The 20,056-nt window shown below is 40.5% G+C and overlaps 1 protein-coding gene across 1 annotated transcript in view; it reads left to right on the top strand.

The window, feature by feature from the left end:
- GLDC (glycine decarboxylase) overlaps positions 1 to 19,927 on the top strand; it is a 43,815-nt gene extending 23,888 nt beyond the window's left edge. Inside the window, exons 10-25 of the mRNA XM_074166295.1 lie at positions 602 to 741; positions 1,508 to 1,588; positions 2,138 to 2,235; positions 2,759 to 2,843; positions 2,935 to 2,976; positions 3,974 to 4,116; positions 4,844 to 4,919; positions 10,563 to 10,688; positions 11,573 to 11,722; positions 12,176 to 12,288; positions 12,912 to 13,053; positions 14,721 to 14,832; positions 16,060 to 16,155; positions 17,844 to 18,016; positions 18,708 to 18,788; positions 19,784 to 19,927. Coding sequence (XP_074022396.1) covers positions 602 to 741; positions 1,508 to 1,588; positions 2,138 to 2,235; positions 2,759 to 2,843; positions 2,935 to 2,976; positions 3,974 to 4,116; positions 4,844 to 4,919; positions 10,563 to 10,688; positions 11,573 to 11,722; positions 12,176 to 12,288; positions 12,912 to 13,053; positions 14,721 to 14,832; positions 16,060 to 16,155; positions 17,844 to 18,016; positions 18,708 to 18,788; positions 19,784 to 19,927 — 1,802 coding nt within the window. The remainder of the gene's footprint in view (positions 1 to 601; positions 742 to 1,507; positions 1,589 to 2,137; positions 2,236 to 2,758; positions 2,844 to 2,934; positions 2,977 to 3,973; positions 4,117 to 4,843; positions 4,920 to 10,562; positions 10,689 to 11,572; positions 11,723 to 12,175; positions 12,289 to 12,911; positions 13,054 to 14,720; positions 14,833 to 16,059; positions 16,156 to 17,843; positions 18,017 to 18,707; positions 18,789 to 19,783) is intronic.
- Positions 19,928 to 20,056: the final 129 nt, after the last annotated feature.

Here is a 20,056-nt window from a genome sequence, read left to right as displayed (position 1 = left end):
ACAGCTGACCGAAAGCACAGAATCTGTACCAGGAAATAATGGTTGCTGCTGGACTATGTGGTCTGGTAGGGTTTTTTCACTGGCATGACTATCATTGCTGTCAGAAGGAGCTATGCAGAACTGGAATGCTGGGAAATGAGGAATGATTGCCACAATTATCCATGCTTTATTTTCCAGCTTAGCTGGAAGACCTTTTGCTGCTATGAAAAGCACCAAGACTCTAAACTTTGTTATGGCAAGCTCCATAATGGTTAATATCCATTCATATAGTACGATTTTGCTTTCCAGTCCTGTGATTTTGTCCTTATTGCATTCACATAGCAATTTTGCTACTGTATGTATTACAAATTTGATGTGTCAGAAGGATCTTCCCTAGACTCAACCTGCATTATTCATTAGGTCTGAATCTGGTTTAGATGCATTTTATGCACAGTGACATTTCACTAAAAAGTTGATGATTTTGCTGCTCTGTGCACAAGGGGAATATTTTGCTTTGTTATGTAAAAGCATTTACTTATGAGATTGATAATGTTGTTATGCAAGTGCTGTGCAAGCAAGCAACACAGTATGCAGGCTAATAGAATCAACTTGTTTTTTATAGGTCTGAGGCGAGCTGGTCATAAACTACATCATGATCTGTTCTTTGATACCTTGACGATCACATGTGGATGCTCAGTCAAAGAAGTTTTGGACAGGGCAGCTCTTAGAATGATAAATTTTCGGATTTATAGTGATGGCAGAGTAAGCAACTCCCTAAACCTTTCAAAAAATTTTTAGTATGACTTCTTCTGCATTAAGTTTCTAAGCATTATATGTGCTGAACAGAACAACATTATTTAAGACTTCTTGTAATTTGCTCAGATATATCAGTTGATTGTCAAGATAATATAAAGAATGAAGTTGTAAAGTGATGTACTGAACTTCCAGACATATTCTTTGTATTTTCATTTTATGCCTATTTAAAAAGATTATGTAATTGTTTGATGTTAAATATGCCACTAAGGGCTAGAGTGGAGAGACTCTAAAACTTAATGATGAAATGCAAGGTGACCTAGAGAATTCAGGTCTTGTGGCAGTGTTTATAAGATGATTGAAATCTAAACCACATTTTGTTAGGAACTAAGGACTTTTGGCAAAGTCTAATATGTTCTGTAAAATGGGTTGGGGGGGTGGTCTAGCAAAATGGGCAATTTTCCTATTAAATGGAAAACACTTAGAAACGTTAGAAGTGAGGTCACAAGACTTGAAGCTTGTGAGCGTCTGGCTTGGATGGTTTAGCAGGGGAAAGGTAGAAGTTGGAAAATGTTATGTAAGTAAAATAAATCTATGTATCTGTTACGTAAAATGAAGTGACATTTACATATTGATGGGTAGGTTGATGTTTTTCTTTTCTTTTTTTTTTTTTTTTCCCTCTTGTGTTTCTGGAATGTTTTTTCTTGACCAGAACAAATATACTGTGCCTCTGAAATTGAGAGATTTGACTAATTACTTTTACTTTTATCCATAGCTTGGAGTATCACTTGATGAAACTGTAAATGAGAAAGACCTAGATGACATATTATGGATTTTTGGTTGCGAGTCTTCAGCTGTAAGTAGACAATAGACTGTATGGATTAAGTTACCTGAATGTTTCAGAAGTATAGTGAAAAGCAAAACTTCTCTTGGGACAGTGGATGTCTATATGATGAACATCTGTTAAATACTGAGCATTTCAGATTCTCTCTTAAAGAAAGAGGCAGTATGATACAACAATGATTTATGTGACCGAATAATGCCATTTTCTTATTGTTACAGTCCTTTTGATCAGCTTGGACACCTTGTGTTACTTGTTTTGTGAGGGTTAGGACATGGTGATCAATTACTTCCCTCCCACTGGAATTTTTGTTGCATGTCATTAATAATTAGCAAAAATATTTGCAAGGTGAGGAGTGCTGAGACATCTGTACCCAGTTTTAATATAATGTTGTTGTCATGCTGGATAAATACAAGTATGTATGCTAATAAAGGGGTCTTTTTAACTAAAAAGCTGATTAAATCTTAGGGTAAACTGGTAGTATACACTAGTTCTGATGGAAGTTGACTGTGAAAAGAGAAATTTCTGTGGAAGTATTTGACTCCATGTTTCTTTGTGTTAAAGGAGCTAATTGCTGAGGGCATGGGCGAGGAAACCAAAGGCATCCATAGCACCCCATTTAAAAGAACTTCCAAGTTCTTGACACATCAGGTCTTCAACAGGTTGGTGAAATTGCTGTGTATCTGATATTCTATTGTAGTTTGAAATTAGCTCCTTTCAAAAGTGGTAGTAGAGTTAGTTGAGGACAGTTTTGTAGCTGTACTCACACAGTCACTCATTACTCTGAAATAATCTATTTAGTAGCATTTTTAGATAACTTTTCACATGTTAAATGAGCAAAGCAATACTTATGGTCACATGGGGGATGTGTTTTTCCATTAATCTGCTACATTGTACAAACTATTATTTGAGGACAGCAGACTAATATCAGACTGATATCAGCAGACTAATAAGACCCCTTATATTCCGTATTTACTGATAGCATTTCTGATAATAATAGGCTTTTTTCATCCACATTGCTAGTAGCAAGCATAAAGTATCAATTTGGAAAGAAGTACCTAGTATATATTAAAAATTATCCTCAGTCTTAATTTTTTTTTAATGGCTTTTCCTATGTTAGAGACCAGATCAAACAGCCGGTATAGTTAATCTACTTGCTTTAACACCGTATTTTATGTTCTCCAGCTATCACTCTGAGACAAATATCGTGCGGTATATGAAAAGATTAGAAAACAAAGATATTTCCCTTGTTCACAGCATGATTCCTTTGGTAGGTATTTATCAAGAAGAGAAAAAATTAAATACTTACATACGTGTTTATATATTTTAATAGATATTGACAAATGTGTTTGTATTTTTAGGGGTCCTGCACAATGAAGCTCAATAGTTCAGCTGAACTTACAGTAAGTTGCAATAATACTGTCTTACTTGAGACCAACATGAATAAACTAATAGCTAGTGGAATTATAGAGATGTAAAGACCTCTTTTGGGTCTAGTACTCCAGCTGAGGAGGCAGTTTCAGAAGTAGCTGAAGTCACCAGCTCCCTTTTCCACTAAGAAAAAAGCTAGGATGAGCATAGTAGGAGTGCAATGACAGCAGGAGAGTGAGCGGCTTTGAAGACTACATTCTGAAAAAATTGAAAATAATTTTTGGAATTAGGTATCACAGTCCTGTTCCCTCATGCAGTGTTGCGGTACCTAGCTTCTATCTGCTTTACAAATCTTACAGTCAAATCCTCAGATACATGGAAGGAGTCAGGTGGGACTGGCAATTCTTGGTTCTTTGTCAGTTTTCTGTTTCTTAGGGTAACACTCCTTTTCTGCAGGTGAGGAGATGGAGTCCCCAGATAGCTTCATTTCTGTAGCTGACAGCAAATGAAGCAGAGCCTTAGCCAGGCTGTTTGGGTACCAAAAATGCCTTTTTGACTCTGAATGAGCTTTGTCTTCTTTCTCTCTGTTTGCTTCTTGCTTTCATCTTCCACTAGGTTCCCTTTGTTCCCTGTCTCTCACTGCCTTCTGTATGTCTTCTCCCTTCACTGGTTTCTGTCTTGTGTATTCCCTTCTAATTCAAATGGATATCAACAAAACTGTGTGAAACATGTTATGTACCATTCTACATGACTCCTCTCTGTTTGCCATGGGACCCCACAGCTCTACATAAAGGTAGGTGACCTGGAAGGAGAAACTAAGGATTTTTAAGTATCTTCTGAATGTTAAAAAAATGATAGTGGAAATCATCCTACAGTGAGTTGGGAAATTGTCTTGCTGCACAAGAAATATTTGGGTTTTATTTGAGCACAGAGACGCTTCTTCACAGATTTTAACAACAAAACAGAGTTGTCTGCAGAGTTTTTTGTTACAGCACATGCTTTTCTTTTTTATTTTTATTTTTTTAATAGCCTATTTCGTGGAAAGAATTTGCCAACATCCACCCTTTCGTGCCCCTGGATCAAGCTCAAGGGTATCAGCAGCTTTTCAAGGATTTAGAGAAGGACCTCTGTGAGATTACTGGCTATGACAAAATCTCCTTCCAACCAAACAGGTAGGAAATTTTTTTCTGAACATTTGCTCCTTAACATGAGTCCAAACCTTATGTCTAACGCAAATGTGCAAGCCAAAAATGGAAGAAGTTTCTAAAATCAAAGTTGACAAAGAGAAACCTTCAATGTGAGGTTATGAAAACAAGATTTGGTTTTGATGCAAGATTTGATGCACTAGGTAATACTAGGTTTGATTAAAGAATGCTTAGATTCTGCACGCTCACTGAAATAATACTGCTCACTCAATAAATGCTCACTGAAATAATAAAGCAGAGCTGAATGAGTACTGCTGCAGGCTGTTTATGTCTGTTAGTAGTTTTGATACAAAATCAGCAGCAAGGTCTTACTCTTGACACTTTGCATGTCGCTGAAAGAGTTCTTATGTTTCACTGTGTACACTTTACTATGCATTTCAGTATTAGTTTGCCTCTCCGTAGGCAGGCATGTAGTCCCCTGCTATGTGCAGAAACAGGGATCAACTCAGTCACTAAAAGGAATTAACATCATAGTCCAAGTACCTAAAATGGCATAACTTTTTTCATCTACTATTTGCAAAAGAGGCAACATTCGTTAATGCTTCTCCATTTGTAATTTAATCCATGGGATGTGCTTCTTTTAATTTGCTGACATATGCCTAAAGCTATTGAGAAGGGACAATTTTGAAGTTTCAGTAGAGAGCTGGCACTTTAGTTTGTGTGCTTGTGTAACAGGGTTTGTTTCCTCTTGCAGTGGAGCCCAAGGAGAGTATGCAGGTTTGGCTGCAATCAAAGCTTATTTAAATGCAAAAGGAGAACGTCATAGAACTGTAAGTGTCAACACTCAAGTGGGGAAGAAATTTGGGTGGGGGGTGGAGAAAAGACAGTTGATTCAGCAGCTAGGACTCACCTAGAGAGAAACTAGGTTGTGTATCCTCATCTGTGACAAGCTTCCAGTAGTCCCCACTTCCCTCGTCGATCATGGGTACTATCTTAAAAGTCTTTCTTTACTTTACAGACAGTGGGAATGGGGGAAAGGGACTCCCTCAAAGAGTGATGGTACTGGGTCTGGCTGGGATGGAGTTAACTTTCTCCATAGCAGCCCATATGGTGCTGTGCTTTGGAACTGTGGCGAAAACAGTGTTGATAACACAGGGATGTTTTGGCTGTTGCTGACAAATGCTTGTGCAGTGTCAAGGCTTTCTCTCTTTCCCACTCTGCCCTGCCCTCCCCACACCAAGGGAGTAGGCTGGGGGTGGGAAAGAGAGGTTGGGAGAGACACAACCAGGACGGCTGACCCAAACTGACCAAAGGAATGTTTTATGCCATATAATGGCATAGTCAGCAATAAAAGCTCAGGGAAAGGAGAACAAAGAGGGGAAGGTCATGGTTATGGCATTTTTCTTCTCAAGCAACCATTACACGTGCTGAGGCCCTGCTTTCCAGGAAATGTCTGGCCATCTGCCTGGCCATGGGAAGTAATCAATGAATTCCTTTTCTTGCTCTGCTTCTGCATGTGGCCTTTATTTTCCCTATTAAACTGTCATTCTCTCAATCCATGAGTCTTCTCACCTTACTTCTATTTTATTCTTGTCTCATGGAGACAGGAGTGAGTGAGCAGCTGTGTGTTTGGCCATTGGCCAGGTCAACCCATCATAGTTCTTTTTAGCACCTGGCATGGGACTTGAGGTAATGACAGTTTTGATTTGAGCATCTTAATTCCTTAATTGGCAGGCTTTTGTGTGGTTCAAGAACTTGCTTGCTTTACTGTGTATTTGAGCCTAGGGCTTTATAATGGCTGCTTTCGGCTCTTGCTGTTTGCTGTGTTGCTTATCAATGTATTTTGCTGTACTGGGAAACATTTTGATAAAAGCGATGGCCGTGTGCCTGGACTGGCATATGGCCTTGGCTGTCATGCCATTCCTGTGCTGCATGAGCTACCTTGCAGAGAGAACAAGGGATTGCACCTCCCTCTTCTCCTCTGGGGTTGATGTGTCCAGCTCTTTTGGATGGGCTCCTGAGTTTTTCGTACATCCTTACATAAGATGTTTGATCCTATTATCTAACATTGTTGGCTTGTTGTTGGGTGTGTGGAACCTGGTTTGGTCCTGGCATAAGAGTAAACAACTTTTTGAGCTGACAGAGAAAAGTGGCAGTTGATCCCTGGGTGACAGGGTGTGTAAGAGGGTTTGGGAAGGTGCATAGGCTGTTACCACCTCCTATAACCTAGGTTTTTACACCTGAACAGGCATACGATCCCATTGAATTGGCACACCACTTGATGGAAGGGTGCCTTGCCTACCCCAGTGAGACCCAGCAACTCCTAACACTGTTTTGGGGCTTGGCCTGTGGCTTTTGGGCCTCTGTCTAGCACCATCACAACAGCAGGGGAAAGTGGGCCTCTACCTCTAAGGACACAATGGTAGAGACAGGGACCCAAACCTCAGCCACAGCGATTGCCCCATTAAAAAGGAAACACTGGCAGTGGAAGTCAACAGGACTATACCATCAGTTAGTAAAGGAGGAGGAGGAGGAAGGGTCTGATCAGGAAGGCAGTCCTTTGGCAAGGAAACATAAGGAGGAAGTGATAGAAGTCATCCAAGAGGCAGAAACCACTCCATCCCTAACCCTGAGCAAGCTCCAAGATATGCAGAAAAATTATGGCTGCCAGCCAAGCAAGCATATTGCTGCCTGGTTGCTCAAATGCTGGGGTGCTTGAGAGGATAGTCAAAAATTGAGGGTAGGGAAGCCCAGCGCTGGGATCCCTCGCTAGGGGCCAGGGAATCAACAGAGAAATCAGAAGAGAGTTGACAATCTGCAGCCTCTGGAGGTGGTTCCTGTTGAGTGTGAGGTATCCTCTCAAGGGTGATCTTGTCAATTATGGAGGCAATTGGACCCCTGCTGAGGAATGTTTTCAGTATCTAAGAGAATTAGCAGTGGTGGAGGTGGCCTACAGTGACCTGGACAACAAAGAGATCTCCACAGATTGGGGTCACATCTAGTAGACATGGGCCATGTGGAGGAGTTCAGTGGAAAATGCATGTGTCATGCACCAACTCACTGGTGATGATGGACTGGCCACATCTTGAGACAGCAACTTTGGAGAGACTGTCTTGCCAGTTCCAGGGTATTTCAAAGAGAATCCCTCCACTTCTTATCCCCACAGCCTGTGTCTTGGCTGTCAGGGGTACCCTACTGGGTCAGCCTCCCCCTGCCAGAGGGAAAGGGTGCCCCAGGTGCATACCACATGGCACCCTTTGGTTCTTCCCACATGGCTGGGCTAGGACATGAGGAAGAGAGACAGTGCACTCACCTCGAAGCTAGAAGCACGTGTAGTTCCACTGAACTACAGGGGAAAACAGCTGCTAAGAAGAGACCAACCAAGAAGACTGCTACACCAGTTGCTGCTAAGACAGTGGAAAGCAACCAGCAGTCCCCCCAGACACAGAATAAGGGCTGAAAATGCCTCTCATTCTGAGTTTGGTGAAGGGAGTTCTGGTCCGACACTACAGAAGTCAGAGAGTGAATACAACAATCAGGAGTAAAGTGTCCCTGCCTCTGGCCGGGCAGAGGAAGGGGATAACAAAGTTTAATGGATTGTATGGATTCGACAGCCTGGAAAATCAGATCCATGGGTGTATCAGGCTTTGGTGGATACTGGTCCACAGTGTACCAGAATACCATCATGGTAGGAGAGGGTGGGGACCCATCTGGATTTGTGGAGTGATGGGGATGCCAACAGCTCTCTGTGTTGGAGGCTGAGGTGAGCCTATCGGGACAAATGGCAGAAGCATTCTATTGCGGTGGATTGGAGTCTCCATGTATCCTTGGCAGAGACTACCTCGGGAGAGGGTATTTCATGGACTGTAGAAAGTACTTGTGGGACTTTGGCATAGCCACAGTGGACACAAGGAAGATCAAACAGCTGTCTACCTTGCCTGGCCTCTCCATTGTAGGGTTGCTGCATGACAAAGAGGAGCTGGTGCTGGTTGCTACTATGATGGTGCACCAGTGGCAGTATCATACCACCTGAGACTCCCTGATTACCATCTGTAATCTGGAGAGCCAAGGAGTGATAAGCAAGACTCAGTAACCCTTAAATAGTCCCATAAGGCCAATGCAGAAGTCTGACAGAGGATGGAGGTTAACGGTGTGCTACCATGGCCTGAACAAAGCAATGACACCTTGCGTGCTGCCATGTGGGACAAACTAGAACTCCAATATGAACGGGAGTCAAAGGCAGCTAAGCAGTATGTTGCAACTGATATTGTGAAGAGTATGAAGAGTATTTTTCTTGACCCATTTGGCAGCAGAGTGTAGGTTACAGTTTGCTTTCATGTGGTAGACTGTCCAATACACTCGGAACCAACAGCCCCAGGGCTGGAAGCACAACCCTACCTACCTATCAGTCTTTGACTGATACAGACTGCACTGGAAGAGAGTGAAGTCCCTGAAAGGGGACTGCAAACTGACAATTTATCTCTTCATTTCTCACTGTGTTTTCATGAAATATTTATCTATGTGAACCTTCCTATTTATCCCACTGGAATTTAGTTTAGGGACAGTTTTTGGGACCACACCAAAAACTTCTTGGAAATCTGAGGTTAGTTAGAGCTTCCTCTTTCATACACTCAAAGAGCTGGCTTTAAACAGTAGGAAAAGTATTGCACCTTAGTGCAATAATACCCATATTTTCTGAACCTGATTTTATACTTGGCTTTGGAACTCATTTGCCTTCTAAAAATGGAAGGATCATTGTCCTGACGTCCTGGGAACTATAACCTCTGTGTGAGGAAACTACCTAAAATTGAGTAGTGAGTGTTGTCTTGTTCTGTCTGTGTTTCTTTGTTGCATCCAGATCACCTCAAGTTTGTTGGAAATCAGCCACTCTTTACAATTACAAGCTTTGTATTGTGAGTAGGGAAGTGAAATCAGGCTGAAAGTTAACTCTTGGACAGTTATCTTCTGATTGTCCACATATACTTTGCTGTTTCTCTTATTTTGTACAAGATCCTTGGGCTTCTGTGAGTGCCTGTGGTCCTTCTACTCTCAAAAGTTAACTGCACAGAAGAGAGAGCCTGTGGGCTGCTTGCAGTTACTCACACTTAACAGATTTCAGGTGTTATAGTAAGAGCAAGATAATCTTGGGAAAAAAGGGGCAAGAGGAAATCAAAGAAGAAAGCTCACAAAATGTTGACCTTTCAACTGAAGTGACCTTTTCTCCTGGACTGGAGAAAGTAAGTGAAAAAGGACATTTGGATTTGGTGCCCTCTCGTGGAAAAAAAGTGTCGACATCAACTGACCACCCACAGCTGTGCTCTTTTGTTGCCTGATCAATAACTTCTGTACCCAGCAGCTGCAGATGCAACCCAGAAAGACTGGGTGGCAATCTAGACACACTTTACATTCCTGCTCTGCAGCTAAAATGACTGCAGATGTGCCACGCTGCTTCCCAGCACTGGGGCTGGGAGCCCGGTGCTTCCTGGTCAGCGCAGCTGCACAGCGAAACATTGACAGTTCACTGCAAGAAGAGCAAATATCCAGGTGCTGAGACAGGTGGGTCACTTCCTTGAAGAGCTTCTTAAGTAATTAACATTTGTCTCAGCATCTCTATGGCACACAAGCATCAAGAAGCTTCTCATGAAAACAAAGTGCCTTACTGTCAGTTATTTAATGCAGCTGAGTTTGAGTATCTTACTTAATAAACTTAGTTAAATTAATCCTTCCGAGAGAATCACAATAGACAAATGCTTCAATATCCTCACTGAATAGAAGCAAAGGATTTTTTTTTTTTTTTAGAGAAGGTGTATTTATTGTCTTTAGAAAGGATGGAGTTTGTAGCAAATGTCTGGAAATATCCTGAGCTCCACTTTCCTAACTATCACTAACAAGAACTTACATTTATTTAAGTAAAAGTACTTCTCTTTTTTTCTTTTTAAATGAACTGTAGAGAGCATGTAAGTAGCTGTCTGAAACTTCTTGGATATAATGAAAATATTTCTATCTAAATTTTTGTTTTGAATAGAATATAGAAGAAGATGCTTTGTAAGTCAGCTGAAGATGTGGTGGAAAGTTGGAATTAGATAGTTTTTCCTTCCAAGTAATTGTATTTATTGAGGATGATTACTGTAAAAAAATAGTATTTTTTTTTTAAAAAAGCGAGGTGAGAAGAAAGGATTTTTAAATGGGAGTATTTGAGATAATATCCTGGAACTGCAGCCCTAAATATGATTTATGCAGCAAATTAAATTTTATTTCCCTAATGAGTATTTAGGTGCTGATGCTTGAATAGATTTTCTTCAAAGAAAACTGAATTGCATCCTTCAGTACAAGTGGCAACTTCCCAGTACACATTCCCTGAGGATCTCTTTTGAAAACTTAGATTATGAGTTGTAGCTGACCATAGACCATAATGCTTTAAGATTTTTTAACTAGTTATATTTTAGCCCCTGCTTCTTTTTCCCTTCCCTAAGGTTTGCCTTATTCCTAAATCTGCTCATGGTACAAATCCAGCAAGTGCACAAATGGCAGGGATGAAGATTCAACCAATTGAAGTGGATAAAAATGGGAGCATTGATCTTTCCCATCTAAAAGCAATGGTGAGTATTTAATTATCTTTCATTTTCAAGGCAGGAACACTCCTTCTCTTCTACAGGTAATAGTGTTGGCAGCTGAATCAGATTTTTCTTTGAGAGAAAATAGGGTAATAATGCTGAATACATCCTTGAAAAGGATAAGTAATTTGCCTTTTTTTGCTCACTCAGACACTAGCCATGTGACACTCGTGAGATTTCCTTTAATTTGAGGATCTTTGGTGCAGGAGTGGCTCAGAGAATCTTTCTACACAGTAGGCTCTTTCATAGCAGACCTTTTTGGTCTACATCTAGTATTTGAAATGAGGGAAGCATGTTCATGAGTGTGAAGCATTTGAAACTGCACCTTACCTTTCACTTAGTGAAGTTCAAGCCCGCCTCTGCTGGGGAATGGGTTGCTAGGCAACTTTTTGCACTTTTTAAAGTAGACTGGCTGCAGGTAAATCTTGAGAATCCAAGGGATTAGCAGGACACATTTCCAAAAATACATATTTGAGGAGGCTTTTATGGTAGTCATGGGACTGTATTGCTGAAAGTAGGGGGATGGTCATTAGATCATTTTACCTTGAAGGCCAGACGATTCACTTGGTTTGTCGTAAGGTCCTGGAAGGGACTATTGTACATATGTCTTTTAATACCATGCCTTATTCCCTGATTTAAAGTTCTGATTTTTTGAGAAAACACTTATTTTTTCCATAGATATTGCGAAGGAAAGAGCCCAGTATCTTTTGCTGACTATAAATGCCCTAGACTACCTGCTGATAGACTTGCTTCTCACCTGTAAAACACCCAATAACCTTATTTCATGGCTTTGTAAAAACCTTCTCAGAAGAAGCTTTAGCAGCCTCAATGACCTTTTTTTTTATTTCCCTCTCCCTCCCTGCCACCAGGTGGACAAGCACAAAGAGAACTTGGCAGCCATCATGATCACATACCCTTCCACCAATGGTGTGTTTGAAGAGGAAATTGGAGACGTGTGTGACCTGATTCACAAACATGGAGGCCAGGTTTACTTAGATGGAGCAAATATGAATGCCCAGGTACAAATTCTCCTAGGTAGATTTGTTATAACTGTACCCTTCCCTGGAATGAAAATAGCACAGCAGTACGCAGACCATAACGCAGCTTCCTCACAAGATGGCACAGTGTTTTCGGGGAGGAGGTGACGTTTTCAAGAACAGTAATAAAAATCAGATGGTGGTATTTCTCTTTTATGTGATTTTGCCCTGAAATGTGTTATAAGATGTGCAAGTTGTTCACTGAAATTGGCTTAGCCTGCCTAATCTTTGTCAAAGACATTCTTTAAGGACATGAATAAGAATTCCGAAAGCAAAAAAAATGTTTGTATTGATTCTTGTTTATGATGCACCACCTTAAAGAAAACCAGAAAAATATGTAACATCTTTTTCAACCTGTTTTTCTTGAATGAAGTAATAGGCCTTAAAATGGCATGTAAAGACTATTTTGAGACAAGAGTATTATTCGCTTCACAGGTGGGTCTGTGTCGTCCTGGAGATTACGGCTCTGATGTCTCTCACTTAAACCTTCACAAAACCTTTTGCATTCCCCATGGAGGAGGAGGACCCGGGATGGGACCAATTGGAGTGTGGGTATCTTTTTATTAGCCATTTATTAAAAAAAAAAATAAAAATCCCATAGTGAATTTTGGTTAACAGTTCACTTAAGTAAAGAGCCATGAATGGGAGAGGTGTACTGTTGTTTGTAAACGTTTGTCCTTCTCCAGGGCAGTCACGTGCTGATCTCGTGAGTGGTGAGGTTCACATGTAGTGCCAAACCCTGACTTTCAGGCTGGACCTTTAGTGTGTATGGCAGACCTCGCTCAGCGGTCTGATTTCTGAATAAATGCAGAGGTGATCTGTGGACTTTCAGGGCTGATATTGTACGTAGTCCAGAATGCTGCATTGGTACATGAACTATGTGGATCTATCCTATAGAGCAATCATATTATTTTAAAAGACAATAATCTTAATCTTTTTAAAAAATCATTTTGATTTGGATAGCTGCTTGAATATCTTGTGGTAGGTTGAAAACTGAGTGCCATCCTCTGCTGTCACCAGTTACGCTAATAAAACTTTCTGTTGAAGAAGACCAGACGTCCTGGAGGACTGTGTTTGGAAGGAGGGTGAAGAGAAGCTGCTGCTGAAACTGTCCAGAAATGGTAACACAGGAACACACGCTTAAGTTCTAAAATCAATGTTTTTGTTTTAGGAAGAAACATTTGGCTCCCTACTTGCCTACCCACCCTGTCATCAAAATACAGCCGGATAAGGACGCATGTTCTTTGGGTACTGTCAGTGCTGCACCATGGGGTTCCAGTGCTATATTGCCAATTTCCTGGGTGTATATCAAGGTGTGTAGACTTTTGTAAGGAGTATCAGCTGAGGGTCTATTTCTGTTTCACAAGTCTGAGGACAACTGGAACCACATGAAGAGGTTTAAGAGCAATTAATCATAAGATATTCGCGCAGACCTAAATGCATATGACTACGGCATGGTCATAGGATATTTATGTCCTTTGAACCTCCTTGTTTTCCAGAAGGACGATGGAATAGCCTGTTACCATCTGTTGTTATAGGAAAGAATGGCAGGACAACTGCTGTGTCTACTCAGCCTGCTTAATTCTCCTGTCTCTTGCCTGTAATAATTCTTGAAACAAGTGGACACAAGGCAGAAAGCAGCAATCAACCTTGGCCCTCCACTGTCCAAGTTTTCGTGTTTAAAAGCTGCTTGATAATTACTGTTCTTCCAAGAATATTTTTGGTTGTACGCTGCAGCATTGTTATAGCTGACCTGTATATAACATTTAACTTTTCAAAATCTGTTTAATAAGAACTTGAATTCCAAGAGATTTTACTGAATTTGAAAACTGAACTTAGTTTTGGCTTTGGATATGCAACAATTTGATCATGATCTGTGTAATTTTTTTAATGCCTTGCACTTTAGTGATAAGCCTGCAAATATTTGGTTACATATATGAAATTAACCAGCCAACAGAGATGACCGTAGGTTCAAATTCTGTTTGAGAAGGGAGTGTGCTGGCACACTGAGCAACATTTAGAGCTTTCAGTGAGAGAAAGGCTTGTAATGGTGAGTGCAAGGGCAACGTCATGCAGAGTACCCTGTTGCCAGTTTGATACTCTAACCACGGAAATTTCCGCTCCCTGGGAAGCCAGCTCTTCTGAATTGGAATGAACAAACATGTGCCGGTACAACTTCCATAGTGGCTTTTCAGCCACTATGGGCAGAAATCCCATGTGATTTTTAAGCTGTTTCCTATAACAGAATATTTAAACTGTAATAAATTTTTAAGGGAAGCTCTTTCTTCACGATAGAAAGGGCCATCTGTTTACGCTGTCCTATCTAAAGGGGCTACCTTGAAGGCTGTTTTGGCTTTCTCCTTTGCCAACCTACCTTTTAAGTGCAGTGTTAAGAAACTCAACCACAGCTCAATTCCAGAACTGTCCTTTTGCAGTGCCTTAACAGACAAGTAAGTGCAACCGTGTTCATTTGGCTCTGGTCTTTGCTACTGCGCAGTACCACCTATGACAGGACACCAGCGAGCAGAGTCTGAGTTGCTGGGATAATCTGCACAGACAGCACACAGCTTTTTGGGCAGCTCTCTGGACACTCTCTCCCTGGGGGTGAGGATGGTGACAGGCAGCGTGTGCAGTCCTTACAAGCGTGCTGATGACAGCCTCAAGGTCTGCTCACTCCTTTCTATTCGCTTCAGACCTTCTCAGTTTGTGGAAAGGCTTGGGTTGTTCACTTGTTGACTTTAAGCAAAAACTCTCATATAGTAAGCAGTCTCATAAGCTATGTATACCAGAGTTGCTCCCAAGTAATACCCGGTGCTTTTCTGTGAGTGTACTGTGGAAAAGTGTAATAGCAGTGTGACGGCCTTGCAACTAGCCAGATGCATTAAGGTGCTGTTGTCTACTGTGCTTGCCGGTACAAGAACACACTTTGCTTGCTTGGGAGTGGTTTTAGATCTGTTTCTTCATTTTATTCCTCTTTCAGACAATGGGAGCAAAGGGTCTGAAACACGCTTCTGAGATTGCTATACTAAATGCAAACTACATGGCAAAGAGGCTAGAGAAGCACTACAAAATCCTTTTCAGAGGAGCAAGAGGCAAGTATTGGACAATTTGTTCTCTTCTATAAAGCTACCTTTTTTTTTTTCCTAGTGTAGAAGTTGGTTTGCAGTATGGTTCCTTTTTTAATGGTATGTGACAGCTACATCTCAAACTTCTCTTGATACTGTTCACAATAACCTGCCACACTGCTTCTGTGGAGGTATTGCAATGAAACTGAGATACTTGGCAGTAGAAGTAAAAAATGCCTGTTTGTAATTAGATGAAATAATGACAAAAGATGCAGTAGCAGATTAATGAACAGCAGAAAAAGGAGAAGCAACAAAGTCAAGACCTCCAAGTCTCCCATAAGCAACGGCACAAAAATTTAAGAAGCGATTTTTGGACCTGTACTTTCCCTTGCACATTTTTTCTGAAACTCCACCCCCAAGATTTCTCTCATTTCCACTCCTTATTCTCATTTGTGAGACAGGGAAGAATCCCCTTGGCAATGCAAAATACTTTAGGTACAATCTAGTTCTACAGCTCTGCAGTCTTGCATCCAGATAGACATAATGAATAAGAGGTGAAAGAATTACCTGTTACAGTAGCATAACTATCAGAGAATGCTATTTTGCTTGTTTAAGCTGAATGGCGCCAAAGAACATTTGAGTACAATATGTATGCTCTTCAAAATGTATCTTAAATTTAATGGAGTACACCTTGGCTAAACCTGCAGGTTGGATTTTAAGAAAATGTATTATTTCCTCACAGAAGTGAATGGATGTTCAAATTTTGAAGGATTCAGTAATGAAATGGAACAAGGTTCTCCAGGATCATGGATATAAATTTAGATAAGATATCTTTAGCCTCTGTAACACCAGATTTGAGCTTTTCTGTCCTATAACATGAAACTGATTATCTTGTACGTGGATAATTGAAGATAGCCTAAGACCAAAATGGTGTGGGGCCACTGACAAATCCAATTATTTTTCAGAGTATTTGTAAATTATAGGAGCTACTTTGACTACGCTTTCCTAGTTCTGATGTTAGAAATGAGGCCTCTTCTTAACGTGACATGGGACTCAGAGGGCCAGTCTTCAAATACTGACTTGTATCTCTCTTACCTGATAATTTCTCAGTTATTTCTCTCACTTTTGCCCAAGTGGATTTCTTTAATTTGTCTTTTTGCTATATTCTCCACAAAACCAATCAGAATAGAATGCTTGGTAGATTGCATTATTCTCCTAGTAAGTAAACCACTATGTACACTTTTCTGTTTACAGGTTATGTAGCTCATGAATTTATTTTGGATACAAGACCTTTCAAAAAAACTGCAAACATTGAAGCTGTAGATCTTGCTAAGAGACTTCAGGATTATGGTAAGTCAAATGTCTTTTTTTCAAAAATAGCAGCTTAAGTGAAAATGACCTAAATTGATCCTTAAGGGAGTCAGAAACATTCTAGTCCTGTGCCTATTGATGATGAATCTTTGCAATCAAAGGTCTCCTCATGTTCATTAAGGGCTTAGAGAGAGGTATTTGCATCAATTGAGTTGTAGTAGCTACTTACAAGTCTGCTGCTGCCTCCCCAGGTTTGTATACCGCCCCTTCCAATTTGCGATTATATCACTCCTAACCATTGGAGCAAAGTGGCTTGGAGCCAAGAGCTTAGTAAGATTCCAACAAAACAAAACAAACAAAAAAAAAGAAATACTTTTGAAGCAGGGTAATAGGATTTAAATGCTTCCATCCTGATACAGTTTAGGCACTTTTGTACACGTGCTCTGAAGAATCTGATCATGGCTACTCTTTGGGACCAGACAAGATGACCCACTGAACTGCCTGATCCTGTGCAACTGTGCTTCTAACAAATGTGCATAAAAGCCGTTAAAACCCTAACCAGTAACACCTCATCAGTGAAATAATCCAAAGCCCAGTTGTGATATCAAAAACCCGCACTCTTCCTGCTCTTTGTGAGTGGGTTGCTATGGTCTTGAATAGCACGCACCACTTAAAATAGCTTTTTGAGTATGTATGGAGGTGAGTTATGTGGGTAAGTTTAATATAAAGTTCTCTGCTGCCGAAAGAGAAGTGTCAAGAGGCTGTAATTAGCGGTAGTGCAGGAAGGGAATCACAAGAGACCACCTTTTCTTCTTACCTTGTTCACTGGTGCAGAAATCTATACCCATCTCACTTTGCCATTCTGCCTGTCATCAGAAGGTAAAGTGACAAAACACTTCTATTGAAGTGAGAAGCAGGAACAGAAATAACCTGCGAAAGAAGCAATATACTTCAGGCCAAAGAGTAACAATGCAAAAAGAGGAGGTTTTAGGACTGTTTCATTAAATCAGCATGTAACTCTATTGTAAATACCATACAATACATATGGTATTACAAAACATATACAAAACATATTGTAAATGCCATTACCCTTCAGTGCCAAAGACTAATATACTGTCTTACCTCTACAGTAAACTGCCAATGCTACTAATGAGTTCAGTCCTGTAGAGACTCTAAGACAGGGATGAATTTGTGAATCAATTGCTAGCTAATGCATATAGAAACATAGAATTGCCTAGGTTGGAAGGGACCTTTCAGATCATCTAGTCCAACCATCAACCTAACACTGACAAAAACCATCACTAAACCATCTCCCTCAGCACCACATCTACACATCTTTTAAATACCTCCAAGGATGGTGACTCAACCAATTCCCTGGGCAGCTTGTCCCAATGCTTGAAAACCCTTTTGGTGTAGAAATCTTTCCTAATATTTAATCTAAACCTCCCATGGTGCAACTTGAGACTGGTTCCTCTTGTCCTATCACCTGTTACTTGGGAGAAGAGACCAACCCCCACCGCTCCATGACCTCCTTTCAGGTAGTTGTAGAGACCGATAAGGTCTCTCCTTGAGCCTCCTTTTCTCTAGACTTCACAACCCCAATTCCTTCAGCTGCTCCTCATAAGACTTGTGCTCCAGACCCCTGAGTTAAATATTAATATACGTGAGTTAAATATATTAACTCATAAACTATTGTCATTGACTGATTTCTTCTTCTTCTTCATTAGGTTTTCATGCTCCAACCATGTCCTGGCCAGTGGCAGGGACACTAATGATCGAACCAACAGAGTCTGAAGACAAGGCAGAGCTGGACAGATTTTGTGATGCAATGATCAGTATTCGTCAGGAAATTGCTGAAATAGAGGAGGGCAGGATGGACCCTCAGATTAACCCACTAAAGGTAAGATGGCATCTAGAGCAGGTTACCAGCATCAGCTTAACCACTGAGACTTACTTGAGACTACATGAGCCTGCTTCCTGGTCTTTCAGTACTCTCAAAATAATTGTGTGCAACAGTGAACTTCTTGAAATTTGACTTTTGAGGAACCTTAAACTTTTTCAAAATTTTAATTTTGATTTTTTCAAGTCAGAAGTCTGGTCTCCCCTGAAAGAGCAGAGAGTTATTTACGCAAGCGCATGATCTATATTTTCAAGGTCATCTCAAAGTAATGAAGGAGAGATGCTTATTTATCTGGCTTAAGAAGGGAAGTGGAATGACCTTAAAACTAACAGTAAAATAAAGATTGAATGAATTATTTTAGCAACTGCAGCACAAAAATGCTATAGGTTCAAGTTCTGTTAAAGTCCTGTGATGCTGGACTGACTTTTTAAACATCAAGAGAATTTAGTGAAAAGCTGGAAGCATATTGAAACTTTAGGTAGTATCTTCAGGCAAACTGAAAATTCCAGATACTGACTTGCTTCTTGTCTTATATCTGCCTTTTTTCCCCCCAGATAAATAATATTCTCAAGAGAACTCTCCAGACAGTACTTATCTATATGTAGCTATGTGAACTTGAAGGAGGGTTCACACTGATAAATTCAACTGAATTCTGTAATTTCATGTCCTAAATATGTCTTTTTGCTTGTAGATGTCACCACATACTCTGAACTGTGTCACTTCTTCCAAGTGGGATCGTCCTTATTCCAGAGAAGTGGCAGCATTCCCACTGGTGAGTAAATAGGATCGTAGTGGTGTGGTAATACATAAATGTGCTTTCTGCTCTGTGGTTTTCTGGACAGTTGGCGATGAAGTAATCGGGCAAGAACGAAAACTTCAGAGCCATTTCTACTGTTGCTCAATTTTTATGTGTGTGAGCTCTACAGTAGTTCCATTACTTTTGTTTCTCAAGACAAGAGATCTTTAAAAAAAAAAGTGTCTACACATGAAGTGCAAACTTGGATTTCTAAATCTCAGCACTTCAATATTAGATATTCCTGTTGGAAACAGACTGTTCAGTTCTGACATACTGCACCAGGGGCTCCCAAAACAAGAGTGCCGTGTCCTGACATTCAAACCTCTGCTCCAAAGAACTTGGATGAGGGTTTGACAAAATGCGTGGTCAGAACAGGGCAAGCCACACCAGTGAGCCTGCTATGAATAAAGGGTCAGATTTGAGCTGGATATATCATACTTCTTCAGAGGACTAAATAAAATTGCTTCCACAATCTTAACAGCCAAATGTATGCATAACTAACATTTCTCACTTAAAACTGAATTGCATCTATTTAATTGCTATGTACTGTTCCAAAGAGAAGGAATTTACCTGCACCTGTAAAGTTTGCCACTTTCTTTTATATATTGTCTTATAAATACATTGAACAGCACAGGTCGCGGTAGCCTCCTCCACTTTTCCTTGGTTCCTTGTCTGTAGGCCAGTTTTTCAAAGGATCACAGTTTTCTTTTATCCCATGACAACTGCTTCTTTGCAAGCATTTTAGAGGACCTGGTTGCACTTTTTTGAAAGTCTAAATGTTCTTTTGACTGCTATCTCTATCATACATGCTTGTTAACTTTCAGGGACTGCAAACAGAGTTGAAGTATGACTTCACTTAAAAAAATACACTTTTCCAGCAACTGTCATCCTTAAAAACCTAGAGTCTGTTACAACTATGTAGATTTGCTTGGTAGAAAAATTAAAATAGTTGTTTCTTCTTCTGTACTTAGCCATTTGTGAAGCCTGAAAGCAAGTTTTGGCCCACAATTGCTCGCATCGATGACATATATGGAGATCAACATCTGGTTTGTACCTGCCCACCAATGGAAGCCTACGAGTCTCCCTTTTCTGAACAGAAGAGAGCATCTTCATAAGACTGCTTCCAGTTGCCCAGAGTTCATCAGGATGGCCTTTTCCTCCCAGACCTGATAGGGGATTTATATACTGTGTATATTTTGGATAATTGATGTTTGTTAATTGAATCACTGCTCAGTTAAAATGTA

Source organism: Numenius arquata, chromosome Z, assembly GCF_964106895.1.
Source record: "Numenius arquata chromosome Z, bNumArq3.hap1.1, whole genome shotgun sequence".
NCBI classification, from domain to species: Eukaryota; Metazoa; Chordata; class Aves; order Charadriiformes; family Scolopacidae; genus Numenius; species Numenius arquata.
This window is presented reverse-complemented; position numbering and strand designations above follow the sequence as displayed.